This window comes from Engraulis encrasicolus, chromosome 1, assembly GCF_034702125.1.
Source record: "Engraulis encrasicolus isolate BLACKSEA-1 chromosome 1, IST_EnEncr_1.0, whole genome shotgun sequence".
Classification (NCBI taxonomy): Eukaryota; Metazoa; Chordata; class Actinopteri; order Clupeiformes; family Engraulidae; genus Engraulis; species Engraulis encrasicolus.
Genome location: NC_085857.1, coordinates 59,844,399 through 59,865,752, shown reverse-complemented (window position 1 = coordinate 59,865,752; position 21,354 = coordinate 59,844,399). Strand labels below are relative to the sequence as shown.

Here is a 21,354-nt window from a genome sequence, read left to right as displayed (position 1 = left end):
GCCAAATCCTGACAGTCAACGGAACGGCAGTGACAGGTCACCATGCTTTTCCGTTTAACACTGATTGTCCGAGCGCGATGCCAAAATCCCCTTGTAGAGCATGTTTTAAAAGGAGCGTGTAGGCTTCAGCGTAAAAAAAGAAATGTGATTTTATCCTTGTTGTTTTCTCGCTCAAGTTGTCAGGGGCCGGTGCAAAACTGCATGCTGGTTCAGTTTGTGATTAGGTAAATTCGTACGATTCACTACTGTGTGTTTACTATGAACATTGTTTGTATGAACTGACACTGCGATGCAAAGAGAAGGCACACCCACGCCTAGGTCCGGAGCTCGAGAATGAGAGCTTTGATTTTTAAGGAACTTGAATTGTTGGTGGTATCTGGCATAAATAGTACTGGCAGGTAGGTGTGATAAGCAAGACCCTCTAGCTGTTGCAGAGCCCTATACGGCTCTGTGCTCGTGGGGGGTGTGTCAGGCTCGTCAGGGTCTGACAGCCGTGGGGATTATGGACCGACGCTTTTGACCTAGCGAACTACTGATTTTTTTTAGTGGGGATTTCGTCTTGCTAGCAATAATTATGCCTATACGACTGTTGTCATACGTGTAAATGGACAAAGTCATGTCATATTGTAGCAGGGCGAATTGTTGATGCAATGCAGCTGACTTGTTTTTGCCGTGTGTCCCTCCCGTGCCGTGAAGGGGAGTGAATGGGATTGAACAGATATTTGAGGAGAATGAAGCAAATCATATTTCACGTCACATCTATTACTGACTCTTGTTCTAGCTACCAGTTTTGTGAGGCAGAGATTCAGACTGCTCAGTATTCTGATTTCTCATGTTGCTTCCCATCCCTGGGAACATCGCACCGGAGACAAAGACGTGCAGCACGAAATGGATAGGGCTGGGTTTAGATTGTAGATCATAGTTCTGGATTTTAAACAACTTTTGAACTTCATGGAGACTTCAACCGGATAATGAGGGAGGCTCGGTGGTCGGTTATGATTTTTAAAATGTTCGTCATCCCGAGTGTTCATAAAATAGGAACCGAAAATAGAACCGGCAGGAACCGGCATCGAAACGAAGGTTCTGGAACCGGAACCAAAAATTTCTGATCGGTACTCAGCCCTAAGCTTCAGCGTTGCTACCAGTCAGGTCAAGAGCAATGCAAGTACTTTCTGAGTTCCCGCAAATATGGGAACTCCTCCCACTTTGTTGGGAAGCAAACAATCATTAACAAACCAAGGGAGGCCTTTTGGGAAATGAAGTCTGGGAAATATTAATTGTTATGCTCTTGGTCAGACCAAGTCTCGAAGAGCTTTGAAAGTCGATGATAATCAGGCTAGTCATAGTCTGCACCTAAGGTAAGCGTACCCATTAAGCCCATGTACCCTTTAAGCCCACTTTCAACTTTGAGGTCAATTAAAAGAAAGGGAAAAGGTGGATTTTGTTGTTCATTACCCTATCCAATTAAAGGGTTTAGTAACTGACAAAATGTTTTTTATTGCAAACAAATGAAAGTCAAATGTTTTGAAAATACTTTCATATTTAGTGAACTAAGAGGTAAATGTAATGATTTTTATATATAAACGTCCAGTGTTTTGCTAAATTATAGCATTTCCCTTCAAATGGAAAGATGTGTTTTATGACCGAGCAAACGCCGATATTCTCTTGATACAACCACACACCATCTTTATCTTACTCTGCCGTAAGACTAAAAGTGGTTAGGTATGAATTCTAAGCATATTCCAGTTTGTTTGGCATTGATCTTTAAAGAAATGCATCATAAAATGTTTTGTGGAGCTGATTATTTCCATAAAATAGCTTTTTGTGTAGGCGGACTTAATGGGTACTAGGTGGGCTTAAGTGGTACAGCCCATTGAAATGCATGCATGCAAGCTGGCATGCATGGTAACCAAAAATGTCTTTGAGGGACGTAAAAAGTGCTGTACAATCTCAAGTTGATGGTTAAAAAGGCGTAATGTAATGAACTAACAATAAGAAAAAAAATAAGTTCTCTGTTTGGATGAAGAATTTTATGAAGTATATGAAGTAAGAGATGCCGTAATTGTTAGTTAGGTTTTATGCATTTTTTTTTAGCAAATCTTACATTTTGGAAGAATATTTTGGTCTGTAACCATTTATGCTATGTAGGCTACACTGTTTAAACTCAATTCACACACCTCACCAGGTATTTTGATAGAGAAATAACTACAGTATATGAGCTTATTTGGAACACAAGTGGGCTTAACCACTTAATCCTCAGTAGAATTCTATAGAATTTTAGCATGTTTGCACTGCGCCGACTCCAGGAGTTACTATTCCTCCTCACTTTGTCCTAAACTAACATGCTTGGTCTTTTTAGAAAGCTGAGACTCTGTGCAATGTCACTAAATAGTCAGAATAGCTATCTTATTTACTGTCAAAATAACACATAGACGAAAACTTTTTTTTTCTTCCACGCGCAAAAAAACATATGTAAACAAATGTGAATGTAATCCACTGTTACAGTTATTATCCCTTGGAAACACAACTGAACACTTGCACCAGGTCTTAGGAAGCAATGTGTAAAATTTGGCTTTGTCAGCATGAAGGACACTCTTTCTGCAATGTTTTATGTAGAGAGATGTCCAGGCGTTTTGCTCAGTTCCCTTTAGAATCTTCAAGAATAACATTCCGTTTTACGTACGTAGTTTTGTTTACATTTAGACCGGAAATGCTGAAAATGCTAAAGTTGAAAGTTGACACGACAGTAATGAAATGTCTGGTCGCTGGTCTGTAAATTGATTTCAATTCTGACAACCATCGAGTGTTCATGACAAATAAATGCACACACAAAAGTGTGGTATATGACATATATCTTTATTAGGATGGCTCCGCATCAAAAAGTTTGCCCGTATGCAAGCGTTTGACAAGCTAACCGGATGTCGGATTGAAAAGTGAATGGGCAACAATAAGAGTTGCTGGATTGAAATAGCATAGCATCGACATGTTGAAATGCTTTTGGAAATTGCCGACATATGTGCTGAATCTTTTCCATGTTCACCACAGTCGAGTGTTCCTTATTCCTGAAAGAGGTGCAGCCAGACCAAATTATAGTGTAGCATTCATTGGGTGGCTCATAAATCAAGACGTATTGGTCGTATTTACATACCGGTTAGCATTATGCAACCGGAAATATCTTAGGGACTCATTGCCGGTCGTGAATCTGCCGACAATAAGCAATCAAAACAACAATACGGGATTTGCTACAGATAAACTCTGCAACGCGCTGGCTTTGCCCACGGCGTTTGCTTTGTATGAGCGTTGTATATACTTCTAAAATGTTTTTTGAATAAAATAGTGTTTATATTTTATTTCTTTGGACTCTTGTGAACATTTTGAGACCCAACAAACAGCGTGAACTCATTGATAAGGGTACACACAATGGCGATGTTGATGAAGCTCAACAAGGGAAACGGGATATGCCGGAGGTATTTTGACCAGCGTCAGACAGGATAATTTAGATAATATAGAAAATACTATATATTGATTCTGTGAATGATTTATTTGTGCAGTTTCGTGAAAAAACAAGCTTTTAAATGAGGTGTAAATATGACAGTTATTTAATTCGAAAACAATATGGTTTTATTTAGCATGATTAAGAGGGAGATGAGTGTGATAGAATCTCAACCCGCCCGCGGGTTTTGACAGTTAACTGGTTAAATGGTACTAATGGTACCATTTAACCCCACTTCAGTTCACTTTTCTCGTAAAAAATCTTCATATTGTACTTTGAAATATTCATCAACTCAGTGACAAACATTGAAAGGAGAGGTAAATCCTACTATTTAACAAATTAATTCACACAAAAAAATGTGAAGATGATTGAAAAATAAAGAAATTTAGTTTTTGGTGGGCTTAATGGGTACGCTTACCTTATCTGTTAATTTGTGGAATGTGAACTAGGGCTGTCACGATCAGGGAATTTCTCCTGCGGTGTTCCATTGCGCTTCAACAGTGAGGTATGCGGTGACACCGCACAAGTTCAAGGTCAATGGGTGCGGATAAATGTAATAAGAAGATATGCGCATTATTGGCATGGGTTATTATTTGTTACCCCAACGTTTGTTTTGTCCCTCATTATGAATAAAACAGCCGAAATGTTATTTTCAAGACCTTCATAATTACCCAGCATAAATAATAATAATTAAAAAAAACTCACCAGTGCCCACGACACCTGTCAGCTCTACATTCGTTGAACATCTGCATTCGTTGCACTAAAACATGCTTCCGCCCCCTTACCACAGACTATGCGAACTTGGAAAGTAGCCTAAATGTAGGCTAACTCTCCTCAGCTACTAATGATTTTGGAATGTTTGGAGGAATATTTGGCAATCGCACATGTAAGTAGGCCTACTACAGTAGGCTACTCTTATTGAAGGGTTAACATGGCCGAGTTAGCTGAAAATAGCTATTATTTTAAACGCTACTGATGCTCAACTTGCTCACAATAGCGGTCATTGAACTCGCTGTTGTTGTTAGATATGCCATGTTAAGGGTTTAATAAATGAATGCCTCAAGTAGACAACATTATTTTATCCATGACCGCGATGCTGGCAGGACGCTCAGTTGGCACGGAGTTGCATTTACTGAATGCTCTTGAAAAATGCACCGATTATGCCAACTTGGGTATGTCTGCCCTCCCTCCTGCGTTATCTCCTAGCAATTTTGCAATAATACTTGGATCGAGACAAAGCAATGTTTGGCCATTGCACATGTAGGCTAATCTGACACAAATTGATATGACATTATTCCCGAATAGTTGCAGTGGAAGGTCCATGTTTACAAAACAGTGGTAAATGCAGCAGACCCAGGCCTACTCTATTCCTGAAATGCACGAGATGCATGGCTTCTCCCTGGCTGTAAACCGTATACGGGGGCACTTTCTGACACACTCGCCTTACGTGTTGAAAATGAAAGATAATTATTATCAGGGCCAGAAAAGTGATCATTCTTCTAAAAAGTTATTGTACGATTTATAGAGCTCACAAGTACCATCGAGTTCCAGTATCTCTTGTTAGCATTTCAGGACTTCCTGGTTCCCTTTTCCGACTGCGAATGAATGGGGACAGTCTCAAATGAGGTGTGTGTGCAAAAACGTTTTTAGCGAACCCCTGCAAACTGACGAGGGTATTAAATATAGGCAGTAGCGATGACATGATTGACCATTCTTGTGTCAAACGCCGACATAAGTCGATGTTGCCATCACATGCTAAACCCGGAAGGGAGATTTCATGAGCTGTGTCCATGGTAACCCACGGCAAACTTCTCCTCGATGGTAAGTTTTGAAACTCTACTACTAAACCAAGGCGATTTGAGTAATTGCAGTTATGCAGTTATTTACTTTTATCAAAAGAGTGTCACCATGAGTGAAAAAACAACCTGTATCAGAGCTTGTTTAGAAATATGTTAAGTCTCGTACCAGTAAGGTTTGTGGTGGTTTGTCGTGGGTTACCATGGATACGGCTCGTGAAATCTCCCTCCTGTAGTCTGCTAGTTTTCCTGGATACGCATGTGATCGCAACATCGAATTACGTCTGCGTATGACACAAGAATGGTCAAAAGTAGGAACACGGGAACAAAAGTAGAAATCTTTCAGGTGTTGCATTTCAAAACATCGGAGCAGCTCTAGCTCACGTTATTCTCTTTTGTTTACATATTTGTTGCGCCATTGTTACGGCTGGAGTTACGTTCTTGGAGTTAGCTTGCAGTTTGCAGGCTACGACAGTGGCCAGACATCGTACAATAGGCTGTGAATTAGCTTTTGATTTACGTAGGCTGCGATTAGCGCTCAGCTTACGTAGGCCCACGACAGTTTTAGAGTTGAGCAAATCACGATGATATCGTAAAACAGGCTGCATATTCACCAAGCAACATAATATGTAGATACAAAGATTTGTATTCATGGCTTGGATTTTTTGACAAGTAATTACGAGTCCGAATAAATACATTTCAAGTAGTAAATGGGGCTGTGAATTAGCTTTTGACTTACGTAGGCTGTGTGTTAGCGCTTATCTTACGTAGGCCCACGACAGTTTAGAGTTGACCAAAACACGATATCGTAAAACAGGCTGCATATTAACCGAGCAACATCATATGTAGATTCAAAGTGTCTATTCATGGCATGGATTTCAATGTCAAAAGTAATTACGGGTTCAAAGTAAATCGGGTGGCGGCCATGATGTTTGTTTTCTGTTCCACTATGACCAGGCTGGAGTTCAAAATCATATGTAGATACAAGCGAAATCATATGTAGATACAAAGATGTGGATTTATCGCTTGGATTTTAATGTTAAAGCAATTACTAGTCAGAATAAACCTTTTTTTGTGTGTGTGTTTTTTTGGCCGAAAGAGGTCTGTCCGTGGAGGGTCTGATAGTAGAGGGGCGTGGTCAAGCGGTCTGACAGTGGTGGAGACAATACGATTTGTCTGCAGCCGGATGCTCTTGAAACTTTGTAACAAATATAATGCAAAAGGATCATATCTGGATGATTTGTGTAATAATGTCCCCACCACTGTCCAAGTCAAACCTACCCATTTGAAAGCAGCTCATAGCCTGTAGTAAAACAGCCTATAGTATATATATTTAAATATTTACAATATGCTATGTAATATATAATATGCCCCGAACCCCGTGCGCACGCAATTCGTCATTGTTTTTTTGGTCCTGGAAATTCAGCAAAATGTTTTGGAGAAGTCATGGAAAAAAATTGGAGAAAAAGTGTATAAACCCTGGCCAAGGGACTGTGAAGGGGGACAATCAGGTCTGTAGACCGCACCTGCCTGATTAGAATGTGTAGATTCAGAATCCGCTAAAAAAAAAAACAAAACAAAAAACAAAAAAACATTTTTTTACCGATTTGGGAGCCAACGTATGGGAAGTAAAAACAGGTTTTCCTGTGACTTGGGAGTCAATGTTTTAATCTCGGACTAGTAATTTATCGAGCAGCATATATAATATTGTAATAGTAGACTAACCAATCATATTGTGTTTCCTGTTTCTATTCCACCGATCAGGAGGCTGCATCGTGTCCCATGTGGACCCGTCCCACATCTTCAAAAAATAGTTCATATTGTAACAGGCCAGTGGTGGACAAAGGCAGGCCTGGGGGCCTCATGTTGCCCGCTGAGCCATTTCATGTAGCTCACTGAGCCTCATCAAGGAAGAATAACTTTTATATGCAAATTCATACGGTCACTCAACATTCTTAAAATTGCTACCTAAAACAGGGGACTTCCCAACTCAAAATTAACCAAATACATAGGTTTTATCTTAGTAAATTTCATTACAATGTCCAGGAATGGCAGAGCTGACAAGTTATGTTTGCGACGCTGCACACTATTTCTTATTATTGACATGGGCAAATTGCCTGCAACATCTGGCCCTTCGGTCAATATTCCAATACCAATGTGCCCAAAATAATTCCCCTGCTCTAACCAATCATGTTGTGTTTTCCGTTTCTTTTCCACCAGGCGGCTGCATCGTCTCCCATGTGGACCCACCCCACATCTTCGAGCGGCCAATCGTATCGGTCTCCTTCTTCTCTGACTCTGCCCTCTGCTTCGGGTGCAGATTCCAGTTCAAACCAATCAGAGTGTCCGAACCCGTGCTCTACTTACCTGTACGAAGAGGCAGCGTTACAGTGCTCAGGTGAGACTGCGTGCGTGTGCGTGTGTGTGTGTGTGTGTGCGCGCGCCTGCATGCATGTATTGAACAGTTGCACCACCTATAAGGGACTGTACATCGCGCGTCATGACCGCATAGTAGCGCTAACACAACAAGAGCTGCGCAAAACGGACAACTTCACATCCATTCATCATGAAACAAGTTTTAAAACAGACTGGTTTGTCCTGTCACTTGATCAGTGCACTACAGTGGGAGATGTTATCCATCACTCACCAAACTCGCCTGATCTTACATTGATTGATGAGAACAATAGGGAAGTTATAATTGTAGAAATTGGATGTTCATTTTATTCATATATGGATATATGCTACTCGACGAAGCTACTGAAATACCAACCACTGTGTACTGCTTTAAACAACTGCAATTACTCATGTGAAGTAATTGTGCTCATTTTTGGTAGTCTGGGCCATGTGCATAAACTATGTTTGCGTGGTCTACAGATCTGTGGACTGTCAAAAAGGAGGGCCAAGCAATTCACAAAATTTTGCTCAATATCTTGCATCATTGGAAGCCTCTTCATATGGAAACGCAGGTGTCACCTTTATCCTTAGGACATTATGAACAGAAGAGTCTAGTGCTGTATAGGACTCCTTTTAAACCAAATTTGGATTGTTCCATGATAAATGTATATCTGTCAATCCAAATAAAGAAGTAAAGTGTGTGTGTGTGTGTGTAATCCAGTGCTCTACTGAGATAGATGGAGAGAGAGGGAGAGAGAGAGTGTGTCAATCAGTGTGTCCGAACCCGTGCTCTACTTATCTGTACGAGAGAGAGTGTGTGTGTGAGTGTGTTGTCATGGCCGGAGTGTGTCTACGCTTTCTAGTGCAGGGTTCCACCACAGATTTTCAAGGAAGACCAGATACACCACTGATTGGTTTCACGGTGCATTTCCCGGTGCGTTTCGGAACGAGGCCAGTTTAGTTGCAGTTCCACCGTTATCCACGTCGGGGCCCGGTGAGGCGCTCAATTTTTGGTGACCAGAATGAATGGAGTCCTATGGAGCAAAACCCCTCTTGTGCCTTTATCTCAATATATGATTTTTTTTCTCTTGTCATTCGAATTTTGTTTTCGAAAGAGTATGTATACAACATTTTTTTGAGCCACGCATATGCTTAAAAAGTGATTTTAAGTGTCTATGACGTCACAAACTTGGCAAAATGCTAGCGCGTTGTGGGAAACAAAAACTCCCCCTGTAAAAAATCAAACCGACATATGTACTTTTTAATTAAACTTTTTATGTAAAACCCTCGTTGAAGTTTCCAGAACGACATTCAAATCTGAGCGTTGTTTAGGATACTTGGGTGAAATTGATCATTTTTAGCATTTATAGCTCCATTGGTTCCCATTTATTTTACTGTCTGCCGATGTCCCTAGTGGAAATCTCTGTGGAACTGCAGCCGAAACAGCTGGTACAGTGGGGCTTAATAGAGAGTGGCAAGGCTGTTCTAAAGGGGCTGTGGACACTATGGGGCAACAGGGGGCTGTTTCTGTTGTGTAACTGTAACTGTCCCCTTTTTGTGTCATGGTTTTGAATAGGGGTGTAAATAATAATCGAAATGTATCAATGCATTGATCCTACGGCCGGCGATTTAATCGAATCGCATCGTATCGTTGGGTATTCTTAAGTATAGAAAATAATCGAATCGCTGACCCCTATCAAATGAAAATGTTAGGGATCGGATCGGCCGCCGATATGGGCAAAAAATGTGTATCAGGATCGGATCGGCATGCACGGAAAAATCAAATCCAGAATCCCGATCCACTTTTTTTTTGAAAGTCCGGTCCGTTTTCCGGCGCACCGCGATTTGGGTAATCCATTCCAGTTTTTGCTGCGGTTGTTCAAAAGTCTGGTCCGCATTTTCCATCACACCTTCAGCGCACGCATTGGAATAGGAGGATATCTCACTCACCTCCGTAGCCCTCTCGGCTCACATAGGCGCAGGCAGCGTAAATGTTTCAGTCTTGTTTCAAAGAGCGTAAAAACTGTGCCAAGTTTCTGTGAACAGTTCAGACACACAGAATTGCGCGCTGCATTCCAATCTGCCTGCGTTTCAGATGGTACTTCAGTAGCAAGCGCTAATGTTAGGCTACAAACACTGAAAGTGAAGATTGCACATGCTTCTCAACAAGGCACCGCTTTCCTCTCATCCCCCAATGTTTGTTTGTTGCCCACTACCGCACACTTTGTGTTAGGGCTGGGCGATATTGAGAAAAACAATAATCTCGATTAGTGTCTGCTATATCTCGATATACGATATATATCTCGATATCTATGCAAGGGAAAAAAAAACCCACGAAAGTCAGCAAAGGTTTTTCTTATTCTTATTCTTATTCTTATTTAAGTGCAAACAGGTCGACCCCCCCCCCCCTCCGAAAAAAAAAAAATCCAAGCAAAGGTTTTTTTTTTGTTATTATTTTTTTAAAAGCTCGGTGGCAATCTAGCCAAAAGATGTTCAATGTTGAAATTACAATGTCATTTTTTGTTCTGTTTGTTATTTTAAGGAAGATAAAATGTACAAAAATAAAAAATAAAACAAAGCATCAAAATGCTTAAACCATGTGAGATGAAAGGCTAGACTAGAGTCAGACAGGAGTCAGGCCCGTTGCTCCGGACCGCTTCCAGGCGGAACGAAAATAAACCGGTCTTTGTTCCTAGACGGCACTATTTGTGAAGCGAGGGCTGCATCGTCAGTATGCAGCGGTGATAAACAGAAAACGGCAGTAATAAACGCTTATTAGTGTCACTGTATGCACTTATACAAACAGAGGTAACTTTCTAGAAACACTTAAATCATATTTTAGTTGTTTATTATCATTTCGAAGTGGTTTCCAATGATTGGGAAACGCATCACGGCTGTATTAGCACAGCCGGTTTACCCCACTCTGGTTGTATGGGACAAAGATGTCTGACAAAAAGCGTCACGGACGGACGGACCAACGGACAAAGCCTCTTATAGAGATGCTCCTCATCAGAGGCTCTAAATCCGAAATAACGCCATATTATTGAGCCGTTCGTCCTTTTCTTTGGAACAAATTCTGCTGTTTCGGCTTCTTCTGTGGGCGCCGCCATGTTGAAAGAGTTTATCAACACAAACACACGCCGCTACACGCAAGGGGAGGAGGAGGAGGAGCAGGGGGAGGGGAGCCAGCTCTGTTGGGGGAAACACACGCAAGGAGGAGGCGGGGCGGACCGCTCCACAGCACAGAAGGGAAATCAGAGTGGCGAAATCTTACGCATTTACAGCCTAAACTCGAGATATTCGATATGTCAAAATATTAATCGATTTCATAAAACTTCTTGAGAAACCGTAAAACTCGATTAACCGCCCAGTCCTACTTTGTGTCCCACGTGTGTGTATGTGTGAGTGTTTTAAATATCGACAGTGCCTTCTTGCTAATGGTTGGAAGATGCTAAGCAGATGTTAAAATAAAGATGTGCTAATTCACATGGAGGAGCAGAAGCAAACGGGAGAAAATGGAATGTTATTAATGTGTCCACTGACCTCAATAAATAAATAATATAGCCTACTCGCCAATAGTTGTGTCCGAATGTGTTTATGATTTATTTTTGTTGTTTATCTAGTTCCATTTTGATTAATTTGTTACAGTTTTTTAGTTGTGATTGTTTTTTATTGGAAGTTAGTCCCATTTGGGAGGAGTTCTTGTTGTATAGGCTGTTTTAGGCTACCTATGATGATGGAGGATCTTACTATGGGCATATATGAGAGGGTCTCCAGTAGCCTAGGCCTTCTGTGTGTCTGCTCTAGAAAGCTTGTCTTTTTGGAATTTTCTTTTCTTTTTTGTTTGTCTATGTTAAATGTAAACTTGTCCTGAATTGCCAACATGCCATCAGCCTACCAAAAAAAAAAAAATCCACCTATGCATGGAAAACAGTTTTGAATATTATTTGCACTGATAGATTTTTAAGCCGTGGATTGCAAGAGCAGAGCACTGATGGTATTTCTTTTTCTGTAGTTAATTGACAATTATTTTATCTATTTTGTGTTTATTAATATCTGAATAAACAGGTCAGTTTCTCATTAAAAACCATCGTGTATTACTCATTCACCTATTTCAGCTAGCTAGTTGTTATCAAGAGCAAAACCCTTTTCAACATGAGTGTGACAACAAAGTAAGAAGGCTAAATAACTTTCAACTTAAATATATGCTCCGATAGGCCGGTATCGGTATGGGCCAGTATCGGTATCGGATCGAAAATGAAATAAAATATCTGTATCGGATCGGAAGTGCAAAAACCTGGATCGGGACACCTCTAGAAAATGTAATTGGTGACGATGTTGCCCTCTCTCATCAAAGCTTCCCGTTTCAATACAATATGGTCTATTGTCTACTGCTGGTCCAATCCACTTCCATCAGGATGACTGAAGTTGCTGTAGTCTACATTTATGATGTGACAGGGCCGCACTCATCCTAACGTGTGTGGGTGTGCGTGTTCGCGCGTGTGTGTTTTCCAGTGGCTACGCAGCTGATGACATCACCCACTGTATAAGACCGCAGGACATCAAGGAGAGAAGAGCCGTCATCATACTTAGAAGGTACACACACACACACACACACACACACACACACACACACACACACACACACACCTCTCACTGTGACATCAGTGAGAGAAGAGCAGTCATTCCAAAAAGAGAGAGAGATGGCAAAAGAGAGAGATGGGGAAGGGCTGGCAAAGAACCCGGGTTGGGAATCGAACCCGGGTCGAGAATCGAACCCGGGTCAGCCAAGTAGTAGACGAGTGCCCTACCCTTAAGCCACGGTAGGGCCCTGAGGTCCTGTTTGATGCTGCCTGCCGCTGAAAGGCAGTGGGAAGAAGGGGTACTGCCGTGTATTTATCAAGGCATGTCAAGCGTTTTATTGAGGCCCTGTGCTTTTTCAAAGTTTCAATGTGAGATGTTTGGCAGCCAGTGGCAAACGAACTGTTACCAGCCATCGCATCTCCGCACTTTGCAATAGATGCAGTGCATCACGTTTTCGCCCTTGTCATATTGTACTGGCCTAGGCACTCTTTCTGGTGCGTTTCTGGACCATAATGAAATGTGTTTGCAGGGTTCCCACTGGTGCTTGAATTCCTTGAAAATGCTTGAATTTCAATTAAGTGTTGTCAAGGTTGTGAAAATGCTTGGATATTGGTGAAGTGCTTGAAAATGCTTGAAATTTGTGTCAAGTCAAACTCAGTAAACCAAATAAGAGAAATAAATTGTTCAGGTACATCAAAAAACTGAGGGAGTGATATGTCAGATGGGATTTGCCATTCGACATCTTAAAATTGATTACAATGCAGGAAATTGCATTTTAAAAGCACAACATTTTCTGGGGGAGGATCCTCATACCCCCTTCCCGCAACCTATTAAAGGTGCTGGAAAACTGAAAATTTGGTGCTTGAAGGTGCTTGAAAAGTGCTTGAGTTTGTTCATGAAAAAGGTGTGGGAACTCTGTGTTTGTGACTTAATAATGTCATAAATTCTGTGTGTGTGTAATAATTTGTACAATGTGTGTCCGTGTGTGTCTGTGTTCAGGACGAGGGCAGATGCGCCGCGATTGGACAGCTGTGCCCTAAGTCCCGTCCCCCTCCACATAAGCCCCTCCCACACCGTCTCAGAGCGACCAGTCAAACGCCGCAAAGCAGATCCTGACGCAGCACACAGGTATACACATACATACACACACAGAGTGCGTTGCAATATGCGACCTTGCCTCCTCCACTTGCCTCCTCCACTTGCTTCTCTCCTCGTACCAGGAAGTAAATGTCATGTTGACATCACTGACAACTAGGGATGCACCGATACCGATACTGGTATCGGTATCGGCACCCGATACTGCTCATTGTACTCGTACTCGTACTCGTCAAGCACTTGCTGATACCAGGAACGTTCTGTGGACTTGAAAGCAGCATGGAAAAAAGTGCCACCTCATACAATTACTAACATTTAAATCTACATAAAAATGGACAATAAAAATATCACAGGTGGAAAAAAACAAGGCCATGCATTTAATTTCATTGTATTTTGGTGGTAATCGGTATCGATACTCGGTATGGGCAAGTACACACTTAAATGTACTCGTACTTGTATCGGTTTTCAAAAAGTGGTATCGGTGCATCCCTACTGACAACAGCATTATACAGGGATTAAAGTTTTCCGTCGCTACGACGGATTTCCGTCAACTGGATTTTCGTTTGGACGGATTTCCGTCCATATGATTTATGTCAATTAATTTAATTTTTACTTTCCAACTGAACTCAAATCGAGAGCACTCCTGGTCATGAGAAGGGGACGAGAGGTGTGGTGTACGGATTTAGTCATACACTCCACCACTGGTGGGGAGATACAACATTCACTCATCAGTAGTTTTGAGCCATCCCCTGTTCTTCCATGTTCCAAAAAAAGTACACGAGTGGTCATCAATTCGATGGCGGCGCAGCGCGATTAAAAAAAAAGGAAAAAAAGCCATCATTGTTGCTGATGGCAGAAAAGAAAATAAGTGTAATACTATGTCTTTAAAGTGCAATGACAATCGTTAAACGAGTTGGACTGAGATTCCAATATTGGCTAATAAATAATGCATACCGGTATGCATGCATGGAACGCATAGCTGGAAGAAGGTAGGACACGTTTCCATTATCATTGCACCTGCCGTGGTAGATAGTTAGAAAAAAAAGAATAGTTTACTTCGACTGCGCATGATGTCCTTTTCATTAAGGGTTTGCCTTTTAAGCATTGTGACTTTTACCGACATTATTCATAGCCCCGGTGGGACGGCTATTATTGGCAGCTAGCTAGGATACCATGCGTTTCATCCTCGAAGTTTAGCGCGTTTGACTGGCTGCGTGTAGAACTAGCTCTAGTTGTCTGTCTGACGACGGATAATTTACAGTCTCATCTGTAATCATAGCAGATTAACTTTGTTGTTGCCGATATATATTTAAGAAATAAGTTAAAAATGGGTTGCATTTTACAGGGGTCACGGATAGGCTATCCTTGGCAGAGGCAATATTTTATGCCACGTCTTGTTCTGTGAAGCAGTGTTCTGATGGGTGGACTCATAGTCAATAAATGCCGTTTCGGTGTTTGTTTCACTTTCAATGCTTGTTGTAGGCTACTGTGTGATGCTATTTTTGCTAACTGGAATAGTGTGCAGCAACAGTTGTGTGTGAGCTTGTTTTTGAGTGGCTCAACGTCTGTGCCCATCTTCTCGGATGCGTTTCGTTTGAGTTCAGTTATTTGCACACCGGGCACTCAGGACTGATGGGTGGATGATTTGCCTCGATTCGAGTGAAAAGTTGCGCGACAAGCTTATGTGTGTTACTTTTGTTAAACGATAGACGTATGTCTGTGACTGGGTCGTGTCTGCTTGCGAAGCGTGCTTGGCACCGCACACCGAGAAGCAAAAAAGTAGCTATAGGTTTTCAAAACGGTAGAACACAGAGGTAGACTACCGCAACCTGTTTGTAAACGTCAACAAGTTATTTGTAACAGGATGAATAGTGAAAAAGGCAGAAGGGGAAAATATACAAATAACCAACAACTAGTTTTCTCCCTCTGATTGCTATGCATTATTTTTTAAATGTCAGAAATACAAATGCAAGCAATGCGCACCAGTGCTTTCACCAGAACAGTGTTTGCCCGTTCTGATGTGAAAGACGAAATATAACCTACTACTACTACAAAAAAAAAACATAACGGGATCACTGTATCAACACATTGCAATTCCAAGTCAATAATTCTGTGATATCAGCTAGACCATTTTGAAACAACACTTATTGTGAATCCATTCTGCAAAATGTTGTGAACAATTCACAAACAATGGGTAGAAATAAGAGGAAAATAACCAAAACATGTCCCAAATTGCAGTTCAGTGTTTGCAGTCGGATATAGTATCCATTATCCCTCCATTCTCGGCCAGTTCTAGTCAATCTGGTGGCCTAGGCCTGCCCCCTTTTCCTCTTTCCTTTTTTTGTATTTAGAAATTGGCATCTGTAAACATAGCATTGTAGGCCTACATCTGATTGAGCACATCTGATCTAGTACTTACTACCTACAGGTACATTCATACTGAGTGTATAGGCCTACTGAGTGTATGATGAATATTCATTGTTAATGTGAAGTGTAACGTTTTATGTTGGTTGAAGTTCTGATTTTGAGGCACTTTTTGGTATTACTGGCGCCCTCAAGACATAGGCCTATTCTGCTCTAGGTGACAGCCCTGTCTGCCTATGCCTAGCGCTGGCTCTGGCACCATTCTTTGCATAAAACCAGTGTATGTTTCGTTATGAGGGCAGAGCCTGGCTACATTGGTTTTCGTAGGGTTATGTAGTGATACTCGATCGGGTGCCTAACCGGCAAAAAAGTTCAGTCAGATGACTTTTTTTTGCTTTAATCCCTGCATTATATTACAATATCTTGCAAAAGCTCAATTGTAGAGTCTTCTTCTCATTTGCAATTGGGATGGTGAATGAAAAACAGTCCCTCAAAAGTTGTTGTGGCTAGGCTGACAGCTGGGAAACTTTTTCGTTTTTTCCACGGAGGAGGGGCCAGGAGGCGGGACGAGGAGACAAGCGCAAGTGGAGGAGGCAAGGTTGCATATTGCAACGCACTCACACACTGCAAAGACTTGATACAACACACACACACACACACACACACACACACACACACACACACACACACACACACACACACACACACACACACACGATACACTCAACTCATGACTCATGACTGTTTGTATCACGATCTTTGACCTACAACACCCCACGATTTTTTTACATGCATCTTTTTAAATCAATTAACGACATTCGCCAAGGTTGAAGAATTAGATTATGAATAAAAACGGTTTGTTGGTAAAACGGGTTACAAGAGGCTACTAATAATTGAAAGAAGTTTAAAAATAATAATGGTGATGATTTGAAGCTTTTAGGTCCCATGACATCATGTGGATGTTTTCTGGACTGAAGGGTGACAGAACTTTGAGAGGGTGTTTCACAATACAGACGTTTTTTTTTTTTCATTTCATTTGGAGCTTATTTAACAGGGACAATGCAGTGCACATTATTACAAACGTGACAAGGCAAGACCATGGCACAGCTTGTAGATGTGGGTACATAAAGGTTTATAGCTAGGAAGCTAATTTGCAACCTCAGTCCCTGGTCAAGCATACTACTCTAATAAAATACACGAATCACCTAACATATACCAAAATACACAAAATATACAGTATACAAATATATGCTGCCTTAAAACACAATTCCTATAACATTAAAACCTTGTGCAGGAAGAGAGAAAAACAATGTGGTGTGTGTCGTGTGACCTGTATATGCTGTGTGTGCATGTATGTGTGATTTCTATTGTGTATTAGCAAAAAGTGTTGTCGACTATTCATGTGTTTGGAACTACAGCTAATAACCTGACTTTCAATCAATCACTTGGCTTCAGAAGTCGTTCATGTGATGGCTACAACCCTCCAAAATAAGGTTTTATGCACAAATTTTTTTTTCACTTAACACATTGAATACTGGTGCTGCTTACAGAATTATGTCGTACAGTACCGGTGTTCTAACCCCCTTTTTTTTAATGTTTTTTTTTTGTAGAGGCACTGCATATTTTGTGATGGGGCCACTGAAACATGTTATGGCTAGTTTTGAAAGTGGAGACTTTGCCCTTTTAGTGGGTGGAAACAGTGTGTCTCTACGAGCTTTTATTGCCAGTTAAAGTTAAACCGAGGCGGGTAACTACTGAATTCTAAAAAGAAACAGAGATAACGAGGTTTTTGTGAACTATGCGCTGTTTCAGAATGTCACGCGTTCAAACAGGGACCAATTGGTATTGATATGAAATTGGCTGGCACAAAAGCTCAGTTTTGTGTTGTCCTGCTTTTCCTGACTTGACACACCTCCTGTCTGACTACCTCCGGCCAATCATAGCATGCATACATGCCAGGCTTCACATCAAAGTTTGGTATGCCCTGCAAGTTATAATGCCTTTGCACACACGAAAGCGCCGTGGTCTTCAGTCACACGCAGAAGGAGGAACTAGTCCCGAAAGTAATTTAGCCTAACCTTGGTAACAAAATCCAAAAACCCAATGCCTGATCCATAACTGGTGATCCATATGGGATGCAGTGTTTACGTAACCACATAGTTCACTAGTTATTAGGCTAGCATCTGGCTGACGGCAAGCTTCAGAAAATTAGTCATTGTCATGGGGGAGAAGTCACAGTTGAGAGAGGAGCATTGCTGCATCCAAAGGAAATATTTTGGCTTGACCACAAATGATCAATGACTTCTAACAAACACAGATGAACTAGTTAGCAAAATGTGTTTTAAAACATGCATGGGAACCCAGACCTTCACGCCGAGTTCAGGGAATGACATATGGGGAACTAAAGCATGCCAAGACCTCTGGAGGTTGACAGCTGCATGCATGCTGCTGGTGTGTGAGGGCTTTTATCATTGATTACATCATGAAGTTAAAAATGTATTGCTCTACGAATAGCAAATATGTCACCATCTCTCATTGAACTCCATTGATTTTCATTGTGTTGCTTTCCATGATTACAATGACCCTAAACATACACCTAAGGCCAAAGTTGATTTTCTGGAGAGGTGTGAGTGAATCAGTGATTAAGTATGACACCCGATCTGCGTATTTGAAGTGTTTTGAAGTAACTTATCTGCTCATTTTCACATTATGTTCGATAGGCGACAAAACTTTTGTCTTGTCAAAATCTGCCCTGTCTGTGTTCATTAAAGGGTCAATCTTTCTTTGGTGCATGAAATTTATTTTTGTTCATACATTTTCATTCGAGAGGGTTGTAGCTTTCATATGAGTGACTTCTGAAGCCAAGTGATTAATTGAAAGTCAGGTTATTAGCTGTTATTCCAAACAGATGGGTAGGCGACAACTCTTTTGGAGGCGAGTGTAGTGTGTATTGTGACAACATGAAATGTAATTAAATGATATTCAGTTGTATACAACTGATAAAACTACTATCATGATATAAACGATATAGGAGAAAGGTCACGATATACACTTTTATATCACGATAACGATATATATCGTCATATTGCCCAGCCCTATTGTGAAGTACAACAAGTTGATGGCGATGTAATGTCTGTAACCAGGATATTTTGATAGTGCTTGGTGTTAACTGGGACATTTGCAGGGGTTCGTCAAGACCTTTGACGGGCTTTGGGCACACTGCGCAGCTCTTGGGCAGTCACACTGGGCGTCTCTCTTCTGTTCACTTTAATGGTTTTAGTTGACAGTTCATATATTCATAACAAGGTTGGAACAAGCGCAGCCCCATTTCAGTGTTACTTTTTTTTTTGCTGTCACGCGCGATGCATAGACTACACACAGACACACGCACCGGAAAGGAGAGAGTGTGGGGCAGAGTTGTAGAGGAGGAGAGTTGCGCAAATGGAGGACCAGGAAAAAAACTGCAGCCCCGCCTTTCAACGAGATCGAGGTCGTGCCTAAAGCGGCTGTCTTTCCATAGAACCACCACATAAAAAGACAAAAATAAGGACTAACAAACTATACTGTGCAGTAATCATCACAAATATGTAAACTATCAACTGTCTCGGTAACAATAATCACAACAGTTTTACCATCTGTGATGTTTTGCTGTTCGTAGTAATAACTGCAGATAGTCTTGTCATATTCCCGGCATTGCATTGTATTGCATCTGCTGTGTGCTACGCCCACTTCTAGGAACTAACATTCGCAACGCTGAGCAGTTCTGAGACGCTAAACAGCTAATTTTGTTAATGCTAAAGTGGGCCCTAGCAAATAGTGGAGATTGCCCGACTCTGTTTCTATATGGCTCTTGGGTGGGGGCTGCTCCGTGGGCTGTGCATTTGGCGCATATGACAACAAATATAAACGCAACTCGTAGTTTCCCAATAAAATTTGAATCATAATGCAGTGAATCCAATACTGTAATGCCGTACAATATTGTCCTTTAGTCTTAGCGATGCATTGATTATTTGTTTAGGCTACGTTTACTGCCAACTAAATGCAAAGGGGAAGGGGGCTACATTAGCAAACAAGACAATTGCACAGTTAGCCTGCTACTTTAAATATCACCTGGGGCTAATAGCCCCCACATGGCTTAATCCATTCCTGTTATCAGTCCGCTTGAGGTTTTGGCTTCGGAAAAGTGAAAAAACGAAGTCCCAATCAAACTTCAGATAGTGTCGGACGTGACGGTGCCATAGGCACACGTTTTATGTCTCCCTGAAATCGCAAGTTTTTGACGGACCTGTGTGTGTGTGTGTGTGTGTGTGTGTGTGTGTGTGTGTGTGTGTGTGTGTGTGTGTGTGTGTGTGTGTGTGTGTGTGTGTGTGTGTGTGTGTGTGTGTGTGTGTGTGTGTGTGTGTGTTTAGGCCCCGGATGCTGGAGATGGATAAAGAGGAGGATCGTTTGTCTCGAGCTCGTGGTGGCCGGAGAGACCACACTTCCCAGAGTCCTCGGGGGCTGAGGGACTACAGTAGCTCCCACAATGCAATTCGGCGAGACGGCGGCACACGCAGAGTCAAGATGAGGAGACACTGAGGAGACGCACACACACACCAGCCAGATAGAGACCCTTCAGAACCCTCCTACACACACATGTATATAAATGTTCAATTACACACACACACACACACACACACACACGCTCACACACACACACACGTTTGTCTTGAGTTCTGAACACTTGCCACACCAACACACACACACAAGCAAATGTTCCCGTGCACGCACACACACACACACACACACACACACACACACACACACACACACACACACCCCTCCTCCTCCTCCTCAGTCATGGCCTTTTTGACTGTCTTCACGTTTGGACACTCAACGGGAGAGAGAGCGAGAGAGAGCTAGTGAGTGTGTGTGTTAAGAAAATGTTGATTTGCCATTTCAGATGTGATTGAAGTTATCCTCTTGCTGCTGTGCGTGCTTGCGTGTGTGTGTGCGCATGTGTCGGTGCGTGTGTTTCTGTGTGTGTGCGCGTGTGTGTGTGTGTGCATGTTTCTAGTAGGATGTATTTCAGTTTGAGTCTTTGAGTTGCAGCAGAGAGAGAGATCTGATTATATATAAAGACGTCTTCTGTTCAAAACACTCAGCAGTCACACGCTTTATTGTGTGCGTGTGTGTGTGTGTGTGTGGGGGGGGGGTCACTGATGGTCTGAGGTGTGTGTGCGCTAGGGCTGTCCGCAAATAATCGACTAATCGTTGGTCGACCAAAACAAATTCTAGTCGACTGAATCCCATTGGTCGATTGGTCGCAGCGGAGGGAAAAAAAAACAGCGTCTCGTCTAAGGGCTTTCAGGACTCTTTACTTGAAGGGCGTGACAAAGGAAGACGTGTTGTTGATTTGTTTGACAAGGATAGAAGGCTTTTTATCTTGGCCATGTCTGGAAGGAGCTCTAAAACATGGGATCCTTTTTTAAAAGGATACAGATTGCTTGTCAGCCAATGGTCACTAACGTCGGGCGAGAAGAGCCACGCGAATTCGAGCGACAGGTGCATTTAATTATGTAAGTTCACCACCACGGCAGATGCTGCTCTCTTCTCCCTTCCTCTCTCATATACACGCACGCGTACACA

The 21,354-nt window shown here is 41.8% G+C and overlaps 1 protein-coding gene across 1 annotated transcript in view; it reads left to right on the top strand.

Annotated features, from left to right (window-relative positions):
* Nucleotides 1-20,865, top strand: part of alkbh5 (alkB homolog 5, RNA demethylase) — a 28,691-nt gene extending 7,826 nt beyond the window's left edge. The window contains exons 5-8 of the mRNA XM_063207642.1: nucleotides 7,510-7,687; nucleotides 12,199-12,279; nucleotides 13,267-13,395; nucleotides 20,136-20,865. Of these exons, the coding sequence (XP_063063712.1) occupies nucleotides 7,510-7,687; nucleotides 12,199-12,279; nucleotides 13,267-13,395; nucleotides 20,136-20,304 (557 nt within the window). The 3' untranslated portion in view covers nucleotides 20,305-20,865. The remainder of the gene's footprint in view (nucleotides 1-7,509; nucleotides 7,688-12,198; nucleotides 12,280-13,266; nucleotides 13,396-20,135) is intronic.
* The last annotated feature ends 489 nt before the right edge of the window (nucleotides 20,866-21,354 follow it).